The following is a 22,394-nucleotide window of genomic DNA, read 5'->3' as shown; positions in this document are numbered from 1 at the left end:
ACTTCTTAATCCTTTTACCTTCTTTTACCCATCCCTCCAGCCCCCCTCCCATCTGGCAACTGTTAAAATGTTCTCTGTATCTATGAGTTGGTTCCTGTTCTGCTTGTTTATTTATTTTGATTTTCAGACCAATTTTTGATAGATATGTATTTATTGCCATTTTACTATTCATATTTTTTACCTTTTTCTTCTTCTTCCTCCTCTTAGAGAAGACTAACATTTTTTGTAATACTGGGTTGGTGGTGATATTTATTAATTTTTGAATTGGAGGGAAAGAGAGATGGAGACAGAGAGAGAGAGAAAGAGAGAGAGAGAGAGAGAAGTATCCACTTGTAGTTGCGTCACTTGAGTTGTTCATTGATTGTTTCTTATATATGCCTTGACTGGGGAAGCCCAGGGTTTTGAACCGACAACCTCAGTGCTTTGGGTTGACGCTCTGTCCACTGTGCTATCACAGGTCAGAATAACACTGCTTTTCTCTTATCTTTTTTTAAGATTCTCTTTTTGTCTTTAACTTTTGGCATTTTAATTGTGTCTTGGTGTGGACCTCTTCGGGTTCATCTTGTTTGGGACTCTGTACTTCCTGGACTGATATGTCTATTTCCTTCACCAGGCTGGGGAAGTATTCTGACATTATTTTTAAAATATAATTTTAAAATTTCTTGCTCTCTCTCTTCTCCTTCTGGCACCCGCATGATGCAAATATTGGTATGCTTGAAACTGTCCCAGAGGTGCCTTACATTATCCTTGTATTTTTGGATTCTTTCTTCTTTTTGCTGTTCTGATTGGATGATTTTAGCTTTCTTATATTCCAAATCGCCAATTTGATTCTCAGCCTCATCTACTCTACTGTTGATTTCCTATAGATTATTCTTCACTTCAGTTAGTATGTCCTTCATTTCTGACTGGTTCTTTTTTATGGATCCTCTGAATTTTTTCATGCCGTTGAAGTTCTCACTAAGTTCCTTGAGCCATTACAACTATTGTTTCAAACACTGTATCTGGTGTAGTGTGCTTGCCGCCATTGCATTTCGTACCTTTTTGGAGATTTTTTTGTTTCTTCATTTGGGACTTGTTCTTTGTCTCTGCAGTTTGGCTGCTTCCCCATATTTGTTTCTATAAGGTAGAGCTGATATGTCTCTGGGAGTTGGTAGAGTGGCCTAATGTAGTAGGTGTCCTGTAGGGTAGAGTGATGCAACCTCCCAGTCACTTAAGATTGGTGATCCAGGTGAGCCCCCTGTGTGGGCTGTGTGCACTGTCCTGTTGTAGTTGAGCTTTGATTGCTATTGGTGTCCTAGGAGGGACTGACTCCAGGGCTTTGGCTGCAAGGACCAGCTGTGACTACAGTGGAGGAGCTGCTGTGCAGGAGTTGACTGTGTGGAGCAGAACTTGCTTCAGTGAGTCCTTGGTACTCAACTGAATCTGTGATTTTAGTGTGTTGCTTGTGGAGGTGGTAGGATTGTAATCCTGCCTGGTCTGCAGCTGTTCATGGAGTACACTGGCTCTGGTGCCTCCTGGGAGGTGCAAGGTCACCCACCACTTGTGCCCAATCTGGGGCCAGATATAACAAGCTGCAGAGTGACAAGAGTGACATGCAGATGGCTGCCTCTTGTCTTGGGCTTAGAGGTTCCTAGGAGAGGCCAGGCAGTGTACCAAGGTGTGGTGCTGCTAGTGCAAGGCCTGGGGCCACTTAGTAAGAGGTATGGAGTACACAGAGGCCAGATGCTGCTTGTTCGAGAGATTTTAGGAAAGTCTGAAGCATAAGGCAAGAGAGGCCAGTTTATGGAAAAATCACTGGAAATGGTTTGGATGGGCCATCAAGTTAGATGGGATGTGGTCTCAGGGAATGACCAGGGCAGGGTCGACAGTGATAGTCACGTTGACAGAGACTCAGACATGGTGTCTGCTGTTGGCTCTGTTGGAGGAGGGGTAATTCAGAAAAAGAACAATGGCTTCTGCCAGCACTTTTGTCTGGCCAGAGCTGCTTTCCCAGCTTTTGCCCTGATTCTAGACAATTCATTTCCTCCCCATGTCCCTGGTTACTTTCAAGCTGCTACCCAAGCGCTGGAGCAAGTCTGTGCATGAATCTTTTCAGAGGACCTGCCTGGGATTCCAGTTTATCTTCTCACTCAGCCACAATCCCCACTGGTTTTTACAGCCAGATGTATGGGGGCTTCTTTTCTTGCACTGGAATCCTGGGACAGGAGGCTTGATGTGGGACTGAGACCCCTTGATCCTCATGGGGGCCTCTGCAGTCAAGATATTCCCCCAATTTTAAACCTCCACACATGTATTTGGAATCAGCCTGTGCCATGTCTCTGCACCTCCTACTAGTCTCGATGTGGCTTCTTCAAATCCCTAGTTGTAGGACTTCAATTCAGCTAGATTCCAGGCAGTTCTTAATGGTGGTTATTCTGTAGTTTAGTTGTAATTTTGATGTGGTTGTGGGAGGCTGTGAGTACCACATTTACTACATTGCCATTTGGACTAGAAGTCCTGTAATTAGTTTTTATGTGTGCCGTGAAATGAAAAAGGTTTATAATCACTGATCTATATAGTATAGTTCAAGTCTAGTGTTTCCTTGTTGATTTTCTGTGGATGATCTGTCCATTGTTGAGAGTGGTATTAAAGTCCCTCATTATTATTTTGTTGCTATTTATTTCTTCACTCATTTCTGTTAATATTTGCTTTATATATATAGGTGTCTGATGTTCGAGATCATACATAGTCACTATTTGTAAATCTTCTTGATTAATTGACCCTTTTGTCTTTATATACTACGGTCAGTTGTCTATTGTGAGTTTTTGACTGAAAGTCTACTTTCTGTAATATAAGTGTAGTCATCCCTCCAATATTTTGGTTTTCATTTGCATGGGATATCTATCTCTAACTTTACTTTTAGCCTGTATGTGTCCTTAAGTCTAGAAGGGTTCTCCTTTAGACAACTTATAATGGAATCTTGATTTTTATCTATTTAGTCACTCTGTGCTTTTTGACTTGGAAATTTAATCCATTTACATTTAAAATAATTATTAATAAGTCAGGAGTTACTGGTGTCATTTTGTTAGTTTTCAGTTTGATTTTTAGTTTCTTTATTACCTTCTTCCTCTTTTGCTGTCTTCCTTGGTGATTTGATTTGATGACTTTTTGATAGCATTATGCTTTGATTCCTTTCTTTTTCTCTTGTATGTGTTTCTGCTTCCTTTGTGATTGCTTATGAGGTTTACATAAAATATCTTATAATATCTTATTTTAAGCTGATAACTTAATTTTAATTGAATAGAAAAACTTTATACATCTTTCCTTTCTCACATTTTAGGTTACTGATTTAGATTATATCTTTTCACATTGGTTATCTATGTTAAAATTATTGCAGCTATGGTTATTATGTTTATTTTTAAACTATTATAGTAGAGGCTTAAGTGGGTTTTTTGTTTGTTTGTTTTGTTTTGTTTTTTCTGAAGCTGGAAACAGGGAGGCAGTCAGACAGACTCCCGCATGCGCCCGACCGGGATCCACCTGGCATGCCCACCAGAGGGCGATGCTCTGCCCCTCTGAGGCGTTGCTCTGCTGCAACCAGAGCCATTCTAGCGCCTGAGGCAGAGGCCACAGAGCCATCCTCAGCGCCCAGGTCAACCCTGCTCCAATGGAACCCTGGCTGCGGGAGGGGAAGAGAGAGAGAGAGGAAGGAGAGGGGGAGGGGTAGAGAAGCAGATGGGCACCTCTCCTGTGTGCCCTGGCTGGGAATCGAACCCGGGACTCCTGCACACCAGGCTGATGATACTCTACCACTGAGTCAACTGGCCAGGGCCAGGCTTAAGTGTTTTATACACCACTATTACATTATCAGAGTATTCTGAGTTAATCTTTACCAGTTTTATTCATTTATATGTTTTTACCTTTTAAGTACCTTTTTATTTCAGTGTGAAGAACTCTCTTGACAGTTTCTTGTGATGCAGACTTAATGGTGAACTTTTTCATCAATTACTTCTTAGAGAATGTCTTTATTTCTTCTTCTACTTTAACAGGCTGCTATACCATGTATTGTGTTCTTGGTTTGCAGTTGTTTTCTTTAACTATTTTGAATGTGTCATCTCACTTTCCCTTTGCCTGTGAAGTTTCTACTTAGAAATCAGCTAACAGCCTTATCAGAGGTCCTAGCATTTGGAGAGTCATTTTCTGATTTCAAAGTTATATCTTTTTTGATTTTTTTTTTTGTATTTTTCCGAAGGGGGGGTGGCACAGACAGACTCCTGCAGGCACCTGCCCAACCGGGATCCACCCAGAATGCCCACCAGGGGGCGATGCTTGGCTCCTCTGGGGCATTGCTCTGCTGCAGTTGGAGCCATTCTAGTGCCTGAAGTGGAGGCCATGGAACCATTCTCAGCACCCGGGCCAACTTTGCTCCAAATGAGCCTTGGCTGAGGGAAGGGAAGAGAGAGATAGAAAGAAAGGAGAGGGGGAAGGGTGGAGAAGCAGATGGGTGCTTCTCCCGTGTGCCCTGGCTGGGAATTGAACTCGGGACCTCCACGCACTGGCCAGGGCCTTGTTTGATTTTTGATAGTTGATTGTAATGTGCCATGGTGAAGTCCTCCTTGGATTGCATATATAGTATTAGGGGACATTTAGATATTCATATTTCTTTTTTTTAATTTAAAATTTTATTATAGAGAGAAAGGAAAGGAGAGACAAAGCGAGAACCATTGATTTGTTGTTCCATTTATATATGCATTCATTGGTTGATTCTTGTATGTGCTCTGACTTGGGATTGAATCTGCAACCTTGGTGTTTTGGGACAATGCTCTAAGCAACTGAGCTACTCAGCCAGGGCTGGATATTCATATTTTTTAAATTTGGGACATTTTCAGCCATTTTTTCTTTAAATAGATTTTCTTCCCCTTCTTCTCCCTCTTATTTTTTTGGGTCTTCAATAATGCATGTTCTATCATTTATTGATAGCCCTGTGTTCTGTAGTCTTTCTTCACTCTTTCATTCATTTTTGTCTTGCTCCTCCTGGTTAGATAATTTCAAATGACTTGTCTTTGAGTTCATTGATTCTTTTTGTTACTTGATTGAATCTACTGTTGAAACTCTTCATTGTATTTTTTGATGTTGTCATTATGCTCTTTAGTTCTACCATTTGTTTTTTGTTTCTTTGTTAAACATCTTATTTTGTAGATTGTTTTCTTAATTTTCTTTAGTTGTCTGTTTTATTTCATTTGACTTCTTTAATGTGATTACTCCGAATCGTTTGTCAACTCATACAGCTCTTTTTTTTTTTTAATCTGTTACTGGATTTTTTTTGTTACCTGTGGTGGTGTCATGTTTCCCTGCTTTTGTTATTATCTTTGTGTGCTTGCATTGCTGTCTGTGCATTTGCAGAAACTTCTTGTAGTCTTTACAGATTTGTTTTGGTCTGGAAAGACTTTCGCTAGTCAGCCCAGCTTGTTATGAATGGGCCACTTGGTGTTACCTGTGGAAAGGTGGGACTTGCTCCTGGGCTCTTTGGTGGAGGGGGCTACTGCCTGTTGTCTAAGGTCAGGTCGAGTATCTAGCTGGACTTCACCATCAGACATCAGGACCACTTGCTGGATTCTGTAATTGGGCAGTGCTGCATGCTGGGCTCATAACCATCACTGGTTAGTTGTGGCTACAGACTACTCCATGATTGGGTGGAGCCCCTGACTGAGTTGGTGTTTGGGAAGGCTGCAGGCTGGGCTCTGATTTGGTGAGGCTGAAGGCTGTTCTGTGCATTTGGGTGAGGTGACAAATTGGCTTTGCGATAGTGGGTTGGGCATGTATTTGTGTGGGATGACTTGTTGGATTCCCATCTAGGCAGGGCTGGTAGTCAAGAGTGATCACTGACTGATTTCTGGGGTTGGGCAGGGCCACAGTCAGTTGGGTGTGACTGTAGTTTAGACTCCACAATTGGTTAGCGATGCTGACTATGCTCTGTGGTTGGCTGGTCTATTGACTTGGAACTCTAGCTGGGTGAAATGCTGATTGGGCCCTCTTGACCTTACGTTGCTATCATTTCAGCTCTCTGGTTGCGTAGAGTTGTGCCTGGGTTCTATTGTTGGGCAGTGTCACCAGCAGGGACATGATGCTACTTCCAAGATCCATTCACTGGTTGCCCTGTGCCCTTCTTTTTTACTAGGTGACTTCAGGCTGCATATCTCTGTCATTTCCCCAGTGCTCTCTCAGGCAAGACAGAGGTAGGCCTCTTGATGTTTGTCCCCAAACACTGGAGAAGCTGGGTATCCATTGTGGGATTTTCTTTTTTTAGCATTTTTTTTTTTTTTTTGTATTTTTCTGAAGCTGGAAACGGGGAGAGATAGTCAGACAGACTCCCGCATGCGCCCAACCGGGATCCATCCGGCACGCCCACCAGGGGCGATGCTCTGCCCACCAGGGGGCGATGCTCTGCCCCTCTGGGGGGTCGCTCTGCCGCGACCAGAGCCACTCTAGCGCCTGGGGCAGAGGCCAAGGAGCCATCCCCAGCGCCCAGGCCATCCCTGCTCCAATGGAACCTCAGCTGCGGGAGGGGAAGAGAGAGACAGAGAGGAAGGAGGGGGTGGGGGTGGAGAAGCAAAATGGGCACTTCTCCTATGTGCCCTGGCCGGGAATCGAACCCGGGTCCCCCCCACGCCAGGCCGACGCTCTACCGCTGAACCAACCGGCCAGGGCCAAGGGATTTTCTTTTTTTTAAAACCTTTAAGAGAAACCTTATTCCCAAGGATTCCCTGAATGCCAGAAGCTAAAAAAAAAAAAAAAAAAAAAGACTAAACAAACACCTTCTCCAATCTTTGTAGATTTTCTTTGTGTTAGGACCCTCATTCAACACTAAAGATTAGTTAGGGTTGAAAGTTAGGATATTCTTATATCCTTTGTGCATGTGTTCTGTCCTAGACCTGCTCTTGGGTTTCTAGGTGCCCATTATACACAGGCACTTTTGAATGCCCTCATTTCATAAAGAACCTCTCTCCTCAGGCTTTCCTCCTGGATTTTAAGTTATTTTATGTCTTAAGTGTAGTCTGTTTCTCCAGGTTTCCTTTATAATACTTATAGTCTTGTTTACTTTATAATATTTTGAACAATAAATACTACTGCTTTTTGTACCTGAGTCAGTTTCAAATTTAATGAAACTGATGTTTGTGTCTTGCATCAATTTTTCAACCACCAAACAGATTAGAATAGATAACCACTCTAGTTTGTTAATAATACCTTTAATCCTTTGGACCCAGGCACCTTAGAACTAGAGCTGCCTTCTTCAGGAGTGTGGCTGAGTTGGGGAGGAGTTGGAGCAAAGACAAGTAAAAATGCTACAAAGCTTTGCTGTGATTTTTAAGTTGGCTTTTCCTTGATTCAGTGTTCTCATGGTTGTTCAAACCTTTAACTATATATTTTCTAGCGCAGTGAAGTTCCAAGAGGTTTTTGTTTGTGTTCTCATGTTTCTGTGAAAGGACAAGAGTTTGGAGCTGGCTGCTTCACTATTTTGTTGACACCATTCGATAATCTTTCTTTGCTTTTAATTTTATTTTTCCTCTCTATCTCCTTGCCTTAATTTGTAAGTTTGCTCTCTTCTTCCCTTCTCTCTTCTCGCCACAGTATGTTTAGAAAAATTGTTTTTACTTACATATTTTTGTTCCTATTGTAGTTATTGACATTTTAAAATTTTACTCACTTCATTATGGTTTGCAAATTATAGTTTTTCTATTCTTTTAGTAACACAATAAAAAATTTTAACTTGAATACCTAATTTTTAGATTAAAATTTATCAATATCTCTCCTCTTAAGCAATATCAGTACTTAGAAATGTCTTAATGGAGAGTCACTCCTTCTTGTCTTTTATGCTGGTGTTATCTGGGATTATAGTTTTATCTCTTTTTCTTCTATAATTTATTTCTTTTGTTAAAATTTATTTAGAAGAAATGCTTATTTGCTAAACTCTTTGCTCAGTATTTCTACTTTTCATCTTAGTTGTTTCTCCTGGAATCTTTTTTCTTTCTTTTTAAGTACATATGATAGAAGGTTATTTTTGTGAAAATTTTGTTGTTGGGAGCTCATTGTTTTTATTAATTAGAAAATGCTATTTATTTTGCTCCTTTTTTTTCTTATAGTTTAACTGTGAATAAAGTTTAGGATAATGTATTTTCTTTACTTAAAACTATTAAGATAGTCTCAACTTCTGTCATCTGTTATTTTGAGGATTTACATGTTTTATGTTTACTTAAATATTTACCCCTCCTAGGATTGTTTATCTATTTCTGCATTTCTTGGTTTTTATCTGGTACCATTTTTCTTTATACTAAAGAAGTTATTTTACTTTTTTTTCCTTGTACTTGTTTGCTGGAGATGAACTAACTCAGCTTTTGTCATTTGTAAATATGTTTACACTTAGATTTTTAAAAATTGATTTTATTGGAGTGACACTGGTTCTTCACATCTTAGCCAACACTTATTATTTGTTAATTTATTGATAATTATTCTGACAGGTGTGAGGTAATATGTCATTGTGGTTTTAATTTGCATTTCTCTGATGATTAATGTGTGGAACATCTTTTCACATGTTCTATTGACCGTATGTATGTCCTCTTTAGAAAAGTGTCTATTCAGGTCCTTTGTGCATTTTTTAATTGGATTGTATGTTTGTTTATTTGTTTTTGGTGTTGAGTTCTATAAGATCTTCATAAATTTTGTTTATTAATCCCTTACCAGATGTATTGGCAAATATATTCTTCCATTCAGTGGGTTGTCTTTTCATTTTGTTGATATGCAAAAAATTTCAGTTTGATATAGTCTCATTTATTTATCTTTTCTCTTATTTCCCTTGCCTGAGAATACAGCAGAAAAAAATATTGCTATGGGAAATGTCAAAGATTTTACTACCTCTATTTTCTCCTGAGACTTTTATAGTTCTGTATCTAATATTTAAGTTCTTAATCTATTTTGAGTGTATTATTGCATATGGTGTAAGAAGATGGTCTTGTTTCACTTTCTTGCCCACCTCTTTCCAGTTTTCCAAATATCATTTATTTGAATAGACTATATTCCACTGTATATTCTTGCCTACTGTGCCAAATATTAATTGACTATATAGGTATGTGTTGATTTATGGGCTCTCTATTCTGTTCCATTAATCTATATATCTGTTTTTATGCCAGTACCATGCTGTTTTGATTACTATGAACTTGTAGTATATTTGCTATTAAGTAACGTGATTCCTTTAACCTTGTTTTTTTTTTTTCTTCTCAACATTGTTGTGGCTATATGGGGTCTTTTGTTGTTCCATAAAAATTTTTGGAGTATTTAATCTGGTTCTGTGAAATACACCATTGGTATCTTGATAGGAATTGTGTTAAGTCTACAGCTTGCTTTCAGTAATTTGGACATTTTAATAATGTTAATTCTTCCTATCCATGAACATGGTTTATGCTTCCACTTGTTTATATGTTCTTTATTTTCTTTCTCAGTATTTTATAATTTTCTGAAGACAGGTCTTTTACATCCTTGGTTAAATTTATTCCTAGGTGTTTTATTCTTTTGGAAGCAGCTTTATGGTTATTGTTTTCTTGATTTTCCTTTTTGATATATAACTATTGATGTATAAAAATGCAACTGATTTCTGGATATTTATTTTGTATCCTGCTACTTCACTGAATTTATTTATCAGTAATTGTATTTTTTTGGTGGAATCTTTAGGGTTCTTTATATGCAGTATCATGTCATCTGCAAATAGTAATAGTTTTACTTCTTCCTTTCCAATGTGAATGTTCTTTATTTCTTCTTGTCTGATTGCTGTGGCTAGGACTTCCAGTACCATACTGAATAAGAGTGGTGATAATGGACATCCCTGTCTTGTTCCAGATCTTAAAGGAAACGTTTGTGGGTTTTGCCCATTGAGTATAATGTTGGCTGTGGGTTAGTCATATAAGGCCTTTATTACATTGAGGTAAGTTCCCTCTGTTCCCACTTTGCTGAGAAGTTTAACATAAGTGGGTGCTATATTTTATGAAGTGCTTTTTTTTTTTTTTGCATCTATTGATGAGATCATGTCATTTTTATTCTTCATTTTGTTTATGTGGTATATCACATTTGTTGATTGGTGGATATTGTACCAACCTCGAATCCCTGGAATAAATTCTACTTGATTGTGGTATATGACCTTCCAGTTTGATAATATTTTGTTGAGGATTTTAACATCTATGTTTATTAGGGATATGGGTCTATAATTTTTTTTCTTTGTAGTGTCTTTATCTAGTTTTGGAATTAGAATAATGTTGGCCTCATAAAATAAGCTTGGGAGTCTTCCCTACTCTTGAATTTTTTGAAATAGATTGAGAAGGATAGGTGTTAATTCTTTTTTGAATGTTTGATAAAATTTACCAGTGAAGCCATAAGTCCAGGACTTTTGTTTATTGGGAGTTTTTGATTATTGATTGAGTTTCACTAGTTATAATTTGTCTATACATATTTTCTGATTCAGTTTTAGAAGTTATGTGTTTCTAAGAATTAATCATTTTAATCCAGAATGCCTAATTTGTTGTCCTATAGTTATTTACAATATTTTCTTATAATACTTTGCATTTCTTTGGTGTTTGTTGTTACTTCTCCTCTTTCATCTATGATTATCTAGGTCCTCTCTTTGTCTTTATGAATCTGGTTAAAAGTTGGTCAGTCTTGTTTATCTATTTTTTTTTGGACAGAGACAGAGAGAGTCAGAGAGAGGGACAGACAGACAGGAAGGGAGAGAGATGAGAAGCATCAATTCTTCATTGCAGCATCTTAGTTGTGCATTGATTCCTTTCTCATATGTACCTTGACAGGTGGGCGGGGGGAGCTATAGCAGAGCGAGTGATATGTTGCTCAAGCTAGAAACCCTGGGCTTCAAGCCATTGAGTGACCTTTGGGCTTAAGCCAACAACCATGGAATCATGTTTATGATCCCATCCTCAAGGCAGTGACTCCATGCTCAAGCCGGTGACCTTGGGGTTTTGAACCTGGGTCCTCCGCATCCCAGTCCGATTCTGTATCCACTGTGGCACTGCCTCGTCAGGCAATCTTGTTTATCTTTTAAAAGAACAAGCTCTTGGTTTCTTTGATCTTTTGTGGGTTTTTTTTAGTATATTTTATTTATTTTTTCTTTGTTCTTTATTAGTTCCTTTCTTCTCGTCACTTTGGGCTTTGTTGGTTGTTCTTTTTCAAGTTTTTTAAGTGTAAAATTGGATGTTCATTTGAGATTTTTCTTGTTTCTTGAGGTAGGCCTGTAATGCTATAAAATTACCTTGAAAGACTACTTTTACTTTGTCCTTTTTGGCTTGTGTTCTTATTTTTGTTTTAAGGTATCTTTTGATTTGTTCCTTGATCTCATTGTTGACCAATTCATTGTTTTATAACATTTTGTTTAGCCTCCATGTCTTTGTGTGTTTTTTAGCCTTTTTCTTGTGAATGTTTTCTAGTTTTATACTCTTATGGTCAGAGAAGATGCTTAATATGATTTTAGTCTTTTCAAATTAATTGAGACTTGTTTTGTGTCCTAATATGTGGTCTATCCTAGAAAAAGTTCCATGTGCACTTGAAAAGAAAGTATATTCTGAAGCTTTGGTGTGAAATGCTCTGAAGATGTCAATTAAGTCTAGCTGATCTAGTATATCATTTATGGCTGCTATTTCCTTATTAATTTTTTTTATCTGGATGATATATCCATTGGTGTTAATGGGCATTAAAATTTTCTATTGTGACTGTAATACTGTAAATATTTCCCTGTATATTTGTTGGGATTTGCTTTATATATTTAGGTGCTCTTATGTTTGGTGCATAAATGTTTACAAGGGTTATAGGATTGTTCCCTTTATCATTATGTTGTGTCTCTTGTTTCTTAAGATAGCTTTTGTTTTAAAAACTATTTTGTCAGATATAAATATATTATAGTTATCCCAGCTTTTATTTTTCTTTCTATTTGTATGACATATCTTTTTCCATTCCTTTACTTTTAGTCTGTATGTATCTTTCCTTCTCAGGTGTGGTTTTTTTGAAGACAGCATATATATGGTCAATTCAGCTACCCTATTGAATGGAATATTTAAGCCGTTTACATTTAAATCAATTATTGATAGATATGTATTTATTGGCATTTTATCTCTTTTAACTGTGTTCCTCTATTTTTACTCTTCTTCTTCTCTTCCTCTTTTTTCTTCTCCTCCCCCTTCTTCTTCTCTTTATTCTCCTTCTTCTCTTCTCTTCCTTCTTCTTCTTCTTCTCCTTCACCTCTTCCTCCTCTCTTTCTCTTCTTTTCTTCTTCTTTTCATAATAAAGGCCTTTTAACATTTTGTATAATACTGGTTTGATGGTAATGAACTCTTAGCTTTTTCTTGTCTGGGAAGCTCTTTCTTTCTCCTTCAGTTTTAAATGATAGCTTTACTGGGTAAAGTAGTCTTGGTTTATAGGTTCTTGTTTTTCATCACTTTGAATATTTCATTCTAATCCCTTCTGGATTATTTCTGTTGAGGAACCAGCTGAAATACCTATGGGATTTCCCTTGTAAGTAATACTCACAAACTTGAGAATTGATATTATTATATCATCTCCATTTTCTAGATAAGATATTAAGTAGGAAGGTCAATATTATACAACCAGTTACTGACAGTTGTGAACTCAGGGTTTTCTGTTTCTGGAGCAGAATTTGCAAATTCACACCCCTGCTTAGGGCAAGTATGTGAGATAAATGAGTGAAGTAAGTTGAATATAAAAAAAAATAAAGCAAACAGCATGATGATTGTCAGTTAATATCCAACCTAGATAATGGGGGAAAAAACAAAGTAATTAATTCTACGGCAAAGTCTCTTGGTGGACTCATTCAAAGGGGTCTGTCACTTTCAGATCTAGGCAGTTGTTGCCCATGTGAGAATATTTTAATTTCTTAATTTTCAATAGAAGCCAAAAATCTATATATTTTATATAAAACCACTCAATTTCTAAATGCTAGCTTGTGGTCTAAACAAAAATGAAATAAAATCCAGTGTGCAGACCTACATGGTTAGTCTAAAAAAAAACATATCTGTAGGCCCACCCTCTTCTGTGAGCAGCCGGTCTGCAATCTCTGTGACAGAGCCTGAGCCCTGTTAAAACCAGTTGTCACGCTATTAGTGGTTGCCTGAATGCCTTCCTTTCACCTGTGTGCTATAAATTAAAGCAGTGAAGACCTCTTGAATAAATGTATTTTATTTACTACTATTATGCAGTTGTGTTTTTAGTTAGATATAAGCTACAATTCTCAGAAACACATATTTTGTAAAAATCCTGAATTCTTTATCTGTCTTAAAGTAGCAGAGTTCTTTTATAAGGTATATCTTACATTAAGTTGATGTGAGAATCTAGGTATTACTGAATGCTTAGTTTATTCTTATTCATTAATCATGACTCTCTCTCTTCTGCCCTTTCTTCTTTGACATAGCTTTCACTTTCAGAAGAACAGAATGATATAACAAAGAATGGATGTGAATCTAAAGAGCTGGTCTACCTCGTGCACATTGCCTGTCAGGTAATTCTGTGACATGTTTTCCATTTCACGTGAGATTTAATAAGAATTCTTCTGAGTGATTATTAGATTTCTTTCTATAATGTGTTTCTCACATTGCCTAATAGAATCCATGGAAAAATACTTGTATAATACTGAAATGAAATTGGACTATGAATGACTATTGTTAAGAAAATAAATGGTGTCCTTTAAATAAGAGGAATAAATATGTTCATATGGTACTAAGTGGAATGCACAGTTTAGTGGTACAACTGGCATATCTTCTGTCTGCATTTTCAGAAAGTTTTTAAGGCTTTAGACACTTGTGAATGAATAACAGTAAATATGGTAAAAAATGTTTTGTTTCATAATCTTTCTCCTAGATATTTTGGTTTTTCAGTATGTATTCAGAGTTGAAATAATCAATTCAAAAGAATTTGTTTTATAGATATTTAATTTACCAACTTAAATGAAAATTCTTCTTGTTAGAGTATAGAAAATATATTGTTTATGATAAGATAAAGCACACATAATAAAAGAGCAGACTAAGTTGTCTCTGCCTCAGATGCTCACATTTCTAACTAGATAATAAGTTCCACTGGGTGTAAGCAGAATGTGTATATGTTTATTTATTTATTTTTTAAGTGAAAAGAAGGGATATAGTGAGACAGAGTCCTGCATGTGCCCTGACTGGACTCCACCAGGCAATCCCTGTCTAGGGCCATTGCTTGAATCAACTGAGCTATTTTTAGTGCCTGAGGCCCACACTTGTACCAATGGAGCTACTGACTGCAAGAGGGGAAGAGAGAAGGGGGATAAGTAAGGGGAGAGAAGCAGGTGGTTGCTTTTCCTGTGTGCCCTGACAAGGAATAGGACCAAGGACATCCTTACACCAAGCTGACACTGTCTACTGAGCCAACTGGCCAGGGCATATTTATGTTTTAGAAGTGTGATCTTTATTTCTTTTTTCTTTTTCTTTTTTGTGACAGAGACAGAGAGAGACAGAGAGGGGAACAGATAGAAACAGACAGACAGGAAGGGAGAGAAATGAGAAGTGTCAGTTCTTTGTTGCGGCACCTTAGTTGTTCATTGATTGCTTTCTCATATGTGCTTTGACCAGGGGGCTACAGCAGAGCAAATGACCCCTTGCTCAAGCCAATGGCCTTGGGCTGAAGCCAGTAACCTTGGGCTTCAAGCCAGTGACCCAGCACTCAAGCGGGTAAGCCCATGCTCAAGCTGGATGAGCCTGTGCTCAAGCCAGTGACCTCGGGGTTTCAAACCTGAGTCCTCTGCATCCCAGTCCAATGCTCTAGCACCTGTTCCACCACTGGTCATGCAGAAGTGTACTCTTTCTTAATGATTAGTATTAGAACTTTTTTGAAAGTATTTACCATGACCTGCTTTGAATGATACCTATCATATCTCATATGTAGCATTATTTTCTCCATCAAGTAATCAGTTAATCTAGATTGTTTATTCTGTGTTCACCGAGCCTTCTGACTGTTTTTGAATTAGCCATTGTAAAGCAAGTGTTTTCAAAGAAAACTTCATACAAAGGTTTTAGTTTTTGCCTGACCTGTGGTGGCACAGTGGATAGAGCATCAATCTGGAACACTGAGGTCACTGGTTTGAAACCCTGGGCTTGCCCAGTCAAGGCATATATGGGAGTTGATGCTTCATGCTCCTCCCCTATCTCTCTCTCTCTCTCTCGCTCTCTCCCTCTCTCCCCCTCTCCCCCTCTCCCTCTCTCCCTCTTTCCCTCTCTCCCTCTCCTTTCTAAAAAATGAATAAAGTATTTAAAAAAAAAGGTTTTAGTTTTCTTTGGGATAGATTAAGATAGGGATATCCCCCCTCCCCCAAATAAGTATTATTCATGTATCTGAAGTTAAAAATTGAATAACCTGGAAAAGTCTAATGATTATCTCATATGATAAACATTTAAGATCTTCATCCTGGTAACCTTAGGGAAAGCCTTTCACAATTAAGTGCTTTTATTTGTAGGTGTCAGAACATGATACTGGAAATTGAATTTTGCTTTTATAGAAATAAGATATCCAAAGTCATATTGTTTATCTATGTTGTATTGTATGCCATCTAGGTTCCTTTGAGAAGTTAGACTGCTCTGAGTCATTGTTTCATGTCATATTTCATGGCATTTTTCTAATTGGCGAATTAATTTTTAAGTAAAAATATTAAGTGCTTTTATGATGAACATTTACTAACATGATTATAAAACAAATTATCTTTATCTAGAGTACATGGTTGGCATGTATAATGGGTTTATTAATCCCTCTACAGTCTAACACCTTTTAACATCTTTTCTTCCCACTATTAATTTTCATATGTCCTGACAATGCAAATATTTTTATTCTCATATTGAAAACACAGTGTCACAAATATCTGTGCTGTTTTTTTTAAATGACCTTCAAAAGTTATCCGTGGTATTTTGATACCATACATTAGCATGTATAATTGTTATTTGATTATGCTTCTGTGAATAGTGCCCTATATAGTAGGCTGTTTCCTGGTTGTAAATATCTTGTCAATCTACTTAGAAAATTTTAGACTATTTGGTATACTATTTGTTACATCAAAGTGGTAATTTACTGCATTGTGATGATGCCATCACACTTCGCTGCCTCACCGTAAACAGTCATCAGGGCATTCCCACAGCTCACCTGCTGTATTTTTGCCCTGCGTTGTCATAAACCATACTAAACAAGAATCACGTTTTTGTTTTTTATAACTAAGGGAGACTCACAATCAAACCCTCTTAATTTTGCAAATGAGGAAACTGGGGCCCAAGTTACTGAAGTGGCTTTCCTAAGGAGTATGAAGTCTCGAGTGGGAACTGATAAGGACTTCAGTTTTCTTTTTTTAATTAATTTTAATCGGGTGACATTGATAAATCAGGGTACATATGTTCAGAGAAAACATCTTCAGGTTATTTTGATATTTGATTATGTTGCATACCCATCACCCAAAGTCAAACTGTCCCCTGTCACCTCTATCTGGTTTTCTTTGTGCCCCTCCTCTCCCCTCACTCCCTCACCCCTCACTCCCTCCCTCTCTCCCCCACCCCATAACCCCCACACTCTTGTCCATGTCTCTGAGTCTCATTTTTATGTCCCACCTATGTATGGAATCATATAGTTCTTAGTCTTTTCTGATTTACTTATTTCACTCAGTATAATGTTATCAAGGTCCATCCCTGTTGTTGTAAATGATCTGATGTCATCATTTCTTATGGCTGAGTAGTATTCCATAGTATATATGTACCAAAGCTTTTTAATCCACTTGTCCTTTGATGGACACTTGGGCTGTTTCCAGATCTTCGCTATTGTGAACCGTGCTGCCATAAACGTGGGGGTGCATTTCTCCTTTTGAAACAGTGCTATGAATAGGCACTTCTCCAAAGAGGACATATAGATGGCCAATAGGCATATGAAAAGATGCTCAACATCACTGATCATTAGAGAAATGCAAATTAAAACCACAATGAGCTATTACCTCACACCAGTCAGAATGGCACTCATCAACAAAACAACACAGAATAAGTGCTGTTGAGGATGTGGAGAAAAGGGAACCCTCCTGCACTGCTGGTGGGAATGCAGACTGGTGCAGCCACTGTGGAAAACAGTATGGACATACCTCAAAAAATTAAAAATGGAACTGCCTTCTGACCCAGCTATCCCACTGTTAGGAATATACCCCAAGAACACCATAGCACTGTTTGAAAAGGACTTCAGTTTTCTGATTGCCAGCTTTTCCTGCCTCTCCTTGGAATTCTCAAGCAGCAACAGATCTGAGAGACTGCATAGTCTTTAGATAAGATCATTTACACACTGATGGAATCTGTCCATCCCAGAAGCTATGTACGCACATATTTTATATCTTTGCTAACTTCTAATTTTGTTAATGTGTTCTTGAAACTCTTTTTATTTAACTAAAATTCTTGGACCTTCATCTTAACGCACTTCCTTCCTTTGTTCTTTTGTCTTAGAAAATTGCCACTTAAATTGTGTTGTTTTCCCTTTCTGTAGGTTAAGTAATACTGATTCTTTTAGGTCTCATCTTTGAACCTTTTAATTGTGTCTCTGCCCCTGCCTTTTAAGTTTTCACTTCTTTTTAAATTGTGAATCCAGAAATGTAAACCATGTTTTTTTTATAGTGAATTGATCCAGATTCAGTAGGCATTTTTTGAGCACTTGTGTTTAGTGCACAGATACTATGATATGCAGTATGTCATTTAATTCTTGCAGCAGTCCATGAGGTAAATAATCTGGATTCCATTTTACAGATGATGGACCTCAGACTCAAGAATTTTAATTAAAGAGAAAGACCAAGATTTGAAGCTCAGTCTAGTGCAGCGGTTCTCAACCTGTGGGTCGCGACCCCGGCAGGGGTCGAATGACCAAAACACAGGGGTCGCCTAAAGCCATTGGGAAATACATATTTATTATACAACACATATTTATTATACAACACATATTTATTATACAATACATTTTTAAATAAAATATGTATTTCCGATGGCTTTAGGCGACCCCTGTGTTTTGGTCGTTTGACCCCCGCCAGGGTCACGACCCACAGGTTGAGAACCGCTGTTCTAGTGGGTTTTTCCTAATTTTTTCACCATTTTCTAATGTGATTTATACTTGGATGGCTACTCTGAAAGTTGCGAGCCTGTGCCACATGTTAATAAAGCATTATAAGTGACGTCACGGAAATGGCGCCATGAGCAGCGCGTCCTACAGATCTCCCCAAAATCACAACAAATTTATCAACTAGAAACATAAAATTTATCCTCGGAGAATTCCGGAGTTCCACACAAACTGAAAGTGAAAGGACTGTTATCACTTGAATCTGAGAGGAGGATGTGGAGGAAGCTAACTACTGCAGGGACGTTCATTCAAGCCGCGGAGGAGTGCGCCTGTGGTGAGTCAGCCCACACTCGGGAGCGGCGAGCAGCCGCCGGCACGCGCCCGGTCCGGTTGCAGAGCGAGCACCGCTAACGTTCCCAGCGGCCCGCGCACTGCGAGGGAGAGTCCCCAGCCACTGGTGCCCGGAGCACCCCATTGGCGCGCATGCCCTGGGCATTCCACGTGCCCAGAGCGCCCTACTGGCCCGCACACCCAGGGTGCCCCATTATCCTGTGCCCGGTGCGCCCCAGCCGCCAGTGGCAGGGCGAGCGGGAGAGGCGCCAGGGCGGTCTTCCCTACTTGGGAGATTCTCTCTGTGGGCGGGGCACCTCACCCAGCCATTCAAGCTAACAATCAAGCGTTGGGGGAGGGGCGCGCAGGCAGCCTGAAATACCTTCGGGAGCACAGCTGCGGACCCAATCACTGAAATTAGCTTAACCCATGAAATCTGCGCACCCACGGGTTCTAATTGATAAGATCTCTCTCAGTTCAGCGATCCAAGACAAGAGGCGTGATATTTTTTAGTGCCTCTCGCTAAAGGGGCGGGGGCAACTTCTGATTGATAGAGCCTCCATATTCAGGGATAAACGCTAACAAGAGGGACTTGGCAGATAATAAGATCTATACTACACTAGTCGCAAGCAGAGACTAGTGCCTCTTCTTCCCAGCCAAAACAGGCTACAAAGTGTGGAAAGCCTGGGTTGAGTAGTCCAACTGAATGCTAGGCGCTGAACAGTCACCTTGACAACAATTGACTCCCACCCCCGCCTGATTACACTGGAGGCTCTGACTGCCAGAGCCTTTCCCAAAGCCTTGCGCGGAGTGGGGATAGAGTGGGGATTTCCTAGCTCTTTGAGCCTCTTACTCCCCAGGCAGAATTAGTTGCAGCCTTATAGCTGGATCACCAGGCTGCTAATTCAGGAAGGGGGGACTAGGAGAGAGACTCCAGGAAAGCAAACTCTCTCATCGTTGGACCCTGCAAACGCCAACAAGCCTTGACTACCAGCAAGACTAAAGCCAATTATATGACATTGCCATAGAATCCCATCAACTGCAAATCCCTACGTAAGTGTGACACAGGGGCAGAGCCTGGGGTACAGAGTCACCGACCAGGAAGAGGGAGAGAAAAGAAAAAGGAAGAAGTTAACCTCTCAAAATCAAGAAAAATCCACAGACTTTACAACTTGTTCCACTAATTTTTTTGTTGTTGTTGTTTGTTTCTTCTATCTTATTGCCTTTATTATTATTATTTCATTTTCCTCCACCTCGGTCCTTCTATTCTCTGCCCATCTTATGCTTCCCTTTTCTTGAACTACACTACCCATGAGTGTTACATTTTATTTCTCTTCTTCATCCTCAGCCTCCTTTAAGGTTATACTCCAAAACACTTAACTCTCACTCTCTCCTCTTTTGTTTTTTTTGTTTTGCTTTATTTTGTTTTTTTCTCTTCCTTTTTTTTTCTTCCTTCGTTTTTCTCTTTTTCTTATTTTTTCCTTTCTATTTGTTTTTTCTTTTCTCGTTTTACTTTTCCTCCCATTTAATCCTCAATCACGAACAAATTAGTTAATTTGGGACTCAAGGGTTTTTTTTGGTTTTATTTTCCTTTTTCGCTTTTTTTTTTCTGTTTATTTTTGTGGCATTTTGGGTACTTTTTACGTTGCTTTTTAACTCACTAGCATTCCTCCCAACCCAAGGTCTCCATTGTATTTAGTCTTCGCTCCACTTAACACAACAGATTTTTACTTATTATTTTTATTTTTTTCTTCTTTATTATTCTTTTTTTTTTCCTTTTTTTCTGGTTCCCTCTTATCCCTCTCATTATATCTCTTAGTTGACCATCACTTATAAGCAAATCATCTTATGCTTGTCTAAGATTTTCTTCCTTTTTTTTTTTTTTTTTTTTTGCATTTAGTAGGTCCCTACTCCCTTTTTTTGCCCCTTGAACTCTTCACCCCAAATCAGGCCCTCCATTATAGGCAGTTTTTGTTCCATTTAGCATAATATAATTCACAGGTCATCATGATATTTCCCTGAGGAGGGGAGAGGAGGGAAAGAGAAGAAAGAAAAAAGGGGGAAATAATAAATTATTACTGTTTTTTTTTGTGGGGTGTTTTACCTTTTTTTTTTTTTTTACTTTTTACTCTTTATTAATTCTAATTAGTGCTATCAACAAGACCACCCTCAGATGCCAATAAGAAAGAGGAAGTCGAATATTATGGATACAAAAGAAAGAGAGGTAACACAAATAGATGTGGAAAAATCTATGGAGAAAAGACTTAACATATTGGAAGCCTTGGAGCTAAATGACAGAGAATTTAAAATAGAAATCTTAAAAATACTCAGAGATATACAAGAAAACACAGAAAGGCAATTTGGGGAGATCAGAAAACAACTCAATGAACACAAAGAATATATTACCAAGGAAATTGAAACTATAAAAACAAATCAAACAGAAATGAAAAACTCAATTCACGAGCTGAAAAACGAGGTAACAAGCTTAGCTAACAGAACAGCCCAGATTGAAGATAGGATTAGTGAAATAGAAGACAAACAACTTGAGGCACAACAGAGAGAAGAAGAAAGAGACTCAAAAATAATAAAAAACGAGAAAGCCCTACAGGAATTGTCTGACTCCATCAGAAAGAATAACATAAGAATAATAGGTATATCAGAGGGAAAAGAGAAAGAAAATGGAATGGAGAATATACTCAAACAAATAATAGACGAGAACTTCCCAAGCCTGTGGAAGGAACTAAAGCCTCAAATTCAAGAAGCAAACAGAACACCGAGTTTTCTTAACCCCAACAAACCCACTCCAAGCACATCATAATAAAGATGACACAAACCAATGACAAAGAAAAAATTCTCAAGGCAGCCAGGGAAAAGAAGAGTACAACATATAAAGGAAGGCCTATTAGATTATCATCAGATTTCTCAGCAGAAACTCTACAAGCTAGAAGAGAGTGGACCCCAATATTTAAAGCCCTGAAAGAGAGGAACTTTCAGCCAAGAATACTATACCCATCAAAGCTATCCTTCAAGTACGACGGAGATATAAAAACATTCACAAATACAGAAAAGATGAGAGAATTTATCAGCAGAAAGCCCCCACTCCAGGAAATACTAAAGGGGATTTTCCAACCAGATTCAAAGAACAAAAGAAAACAACACCACAAGGAACAGCTCCACCAAGAACACAATAAAACCAAACTTAAACTGTGACAACAAAGGAAAAAAAGGGGGGAGAGGATGGAGATTAACAGTAGCAAAGGACGATGAAGTGCAGAAATACTCATAAGATAGGGTACTACAATGAATATGGTAGGTACCCTTTTCATTACTTAATGGTAACCACCCTTAAAAAAACCACCACAAAAACACTTGACTTAAAAAAGGTAGCAACAGAGGAAAGAAGTATGGAACACAAACAAACAAAAACAAATGATAGAAAAACAAAAGAGAAGAATCAAACAAGATACAAAACTAACAGAAAGCAATTTACAAAATGGCAGTAGGGAACCCACAAGTGTCAATAATTACACTAAATGTAAATGGATTAAACTTACCAATAAAAAGACACAGAGTAGCAGAATGGATTAAAAAAGAAAATCCAACTATATGCTGCCTACAAGAAACACATCTAAGCAACAAGGATAAAAACAAATTCAAAGTGAAAGGCTGGAAAACAATACTCCAAGCAAACAACACCCAAAAAAAAGCAGGCGTAGCAATACTCATATCTAATAATGCTGACTACAAGACAGAAAAAGTACTCAGAGACAAAAATGGTCATTTCATAATGATTAAGGGGAAGCTGAATTAAGAAGACATAACAATCCTTAATATATATGCACCAAACCAAGGAGCACCAAAATATATAAGACAGCTACTTATTGACCTTAAAACAAAAACTAACAAAAATACAATCATACTGGAAGACCTCAATACACCGCTGA

At 38.3% G+C, this 22,394-nt stretch overlaps 1 protein-coding gene across 4 annotated transcripts in view; it reads left to right on the top strand.

Moving 5' to 3' along the window:
* Positions 1–22,394, top strand: part of ARHGAP32 (Rho GTPase activating protein 32) — a 394,792-nt gene that overhangs the window by 248,194 nt on the left and 124,204 nt on the right. For all 4 annotated transcript variants that reach the window (XM_066259724.1, XM_066259723.1, XM_066259720.1 and 1 more), the window contains one exon: positions 13,454–13,540. In XM_066259724.1, the coding sequence (XP_066115821.1) occupies positions 13,454–13,540 (87 nt within the window). The remainder of the gene's footprint in view (positions 1–13,453; positions 13,541–22,394) is intronic.

Source organism: Saccopteryx bilineata, chromosome 2 (assembly GCF_036850765.1).
Source record: "Saccopteryx bilineata isolate mSacBil1 chromosome 2, mSacBil1_pri_phased_curated, whole genome shotgun sequence".
Lineage (NCBI taxonomy): Eukaryota > Metazoa > Chordata > Mammalia > Chiroptera > Emballonuridae > Saccopteryx > Saccopteryx bilineata.
Note: the sequence above shows the minus strand (reverse complement) of the source record. Positions and strands in the feature narration are given on the sequence as shown.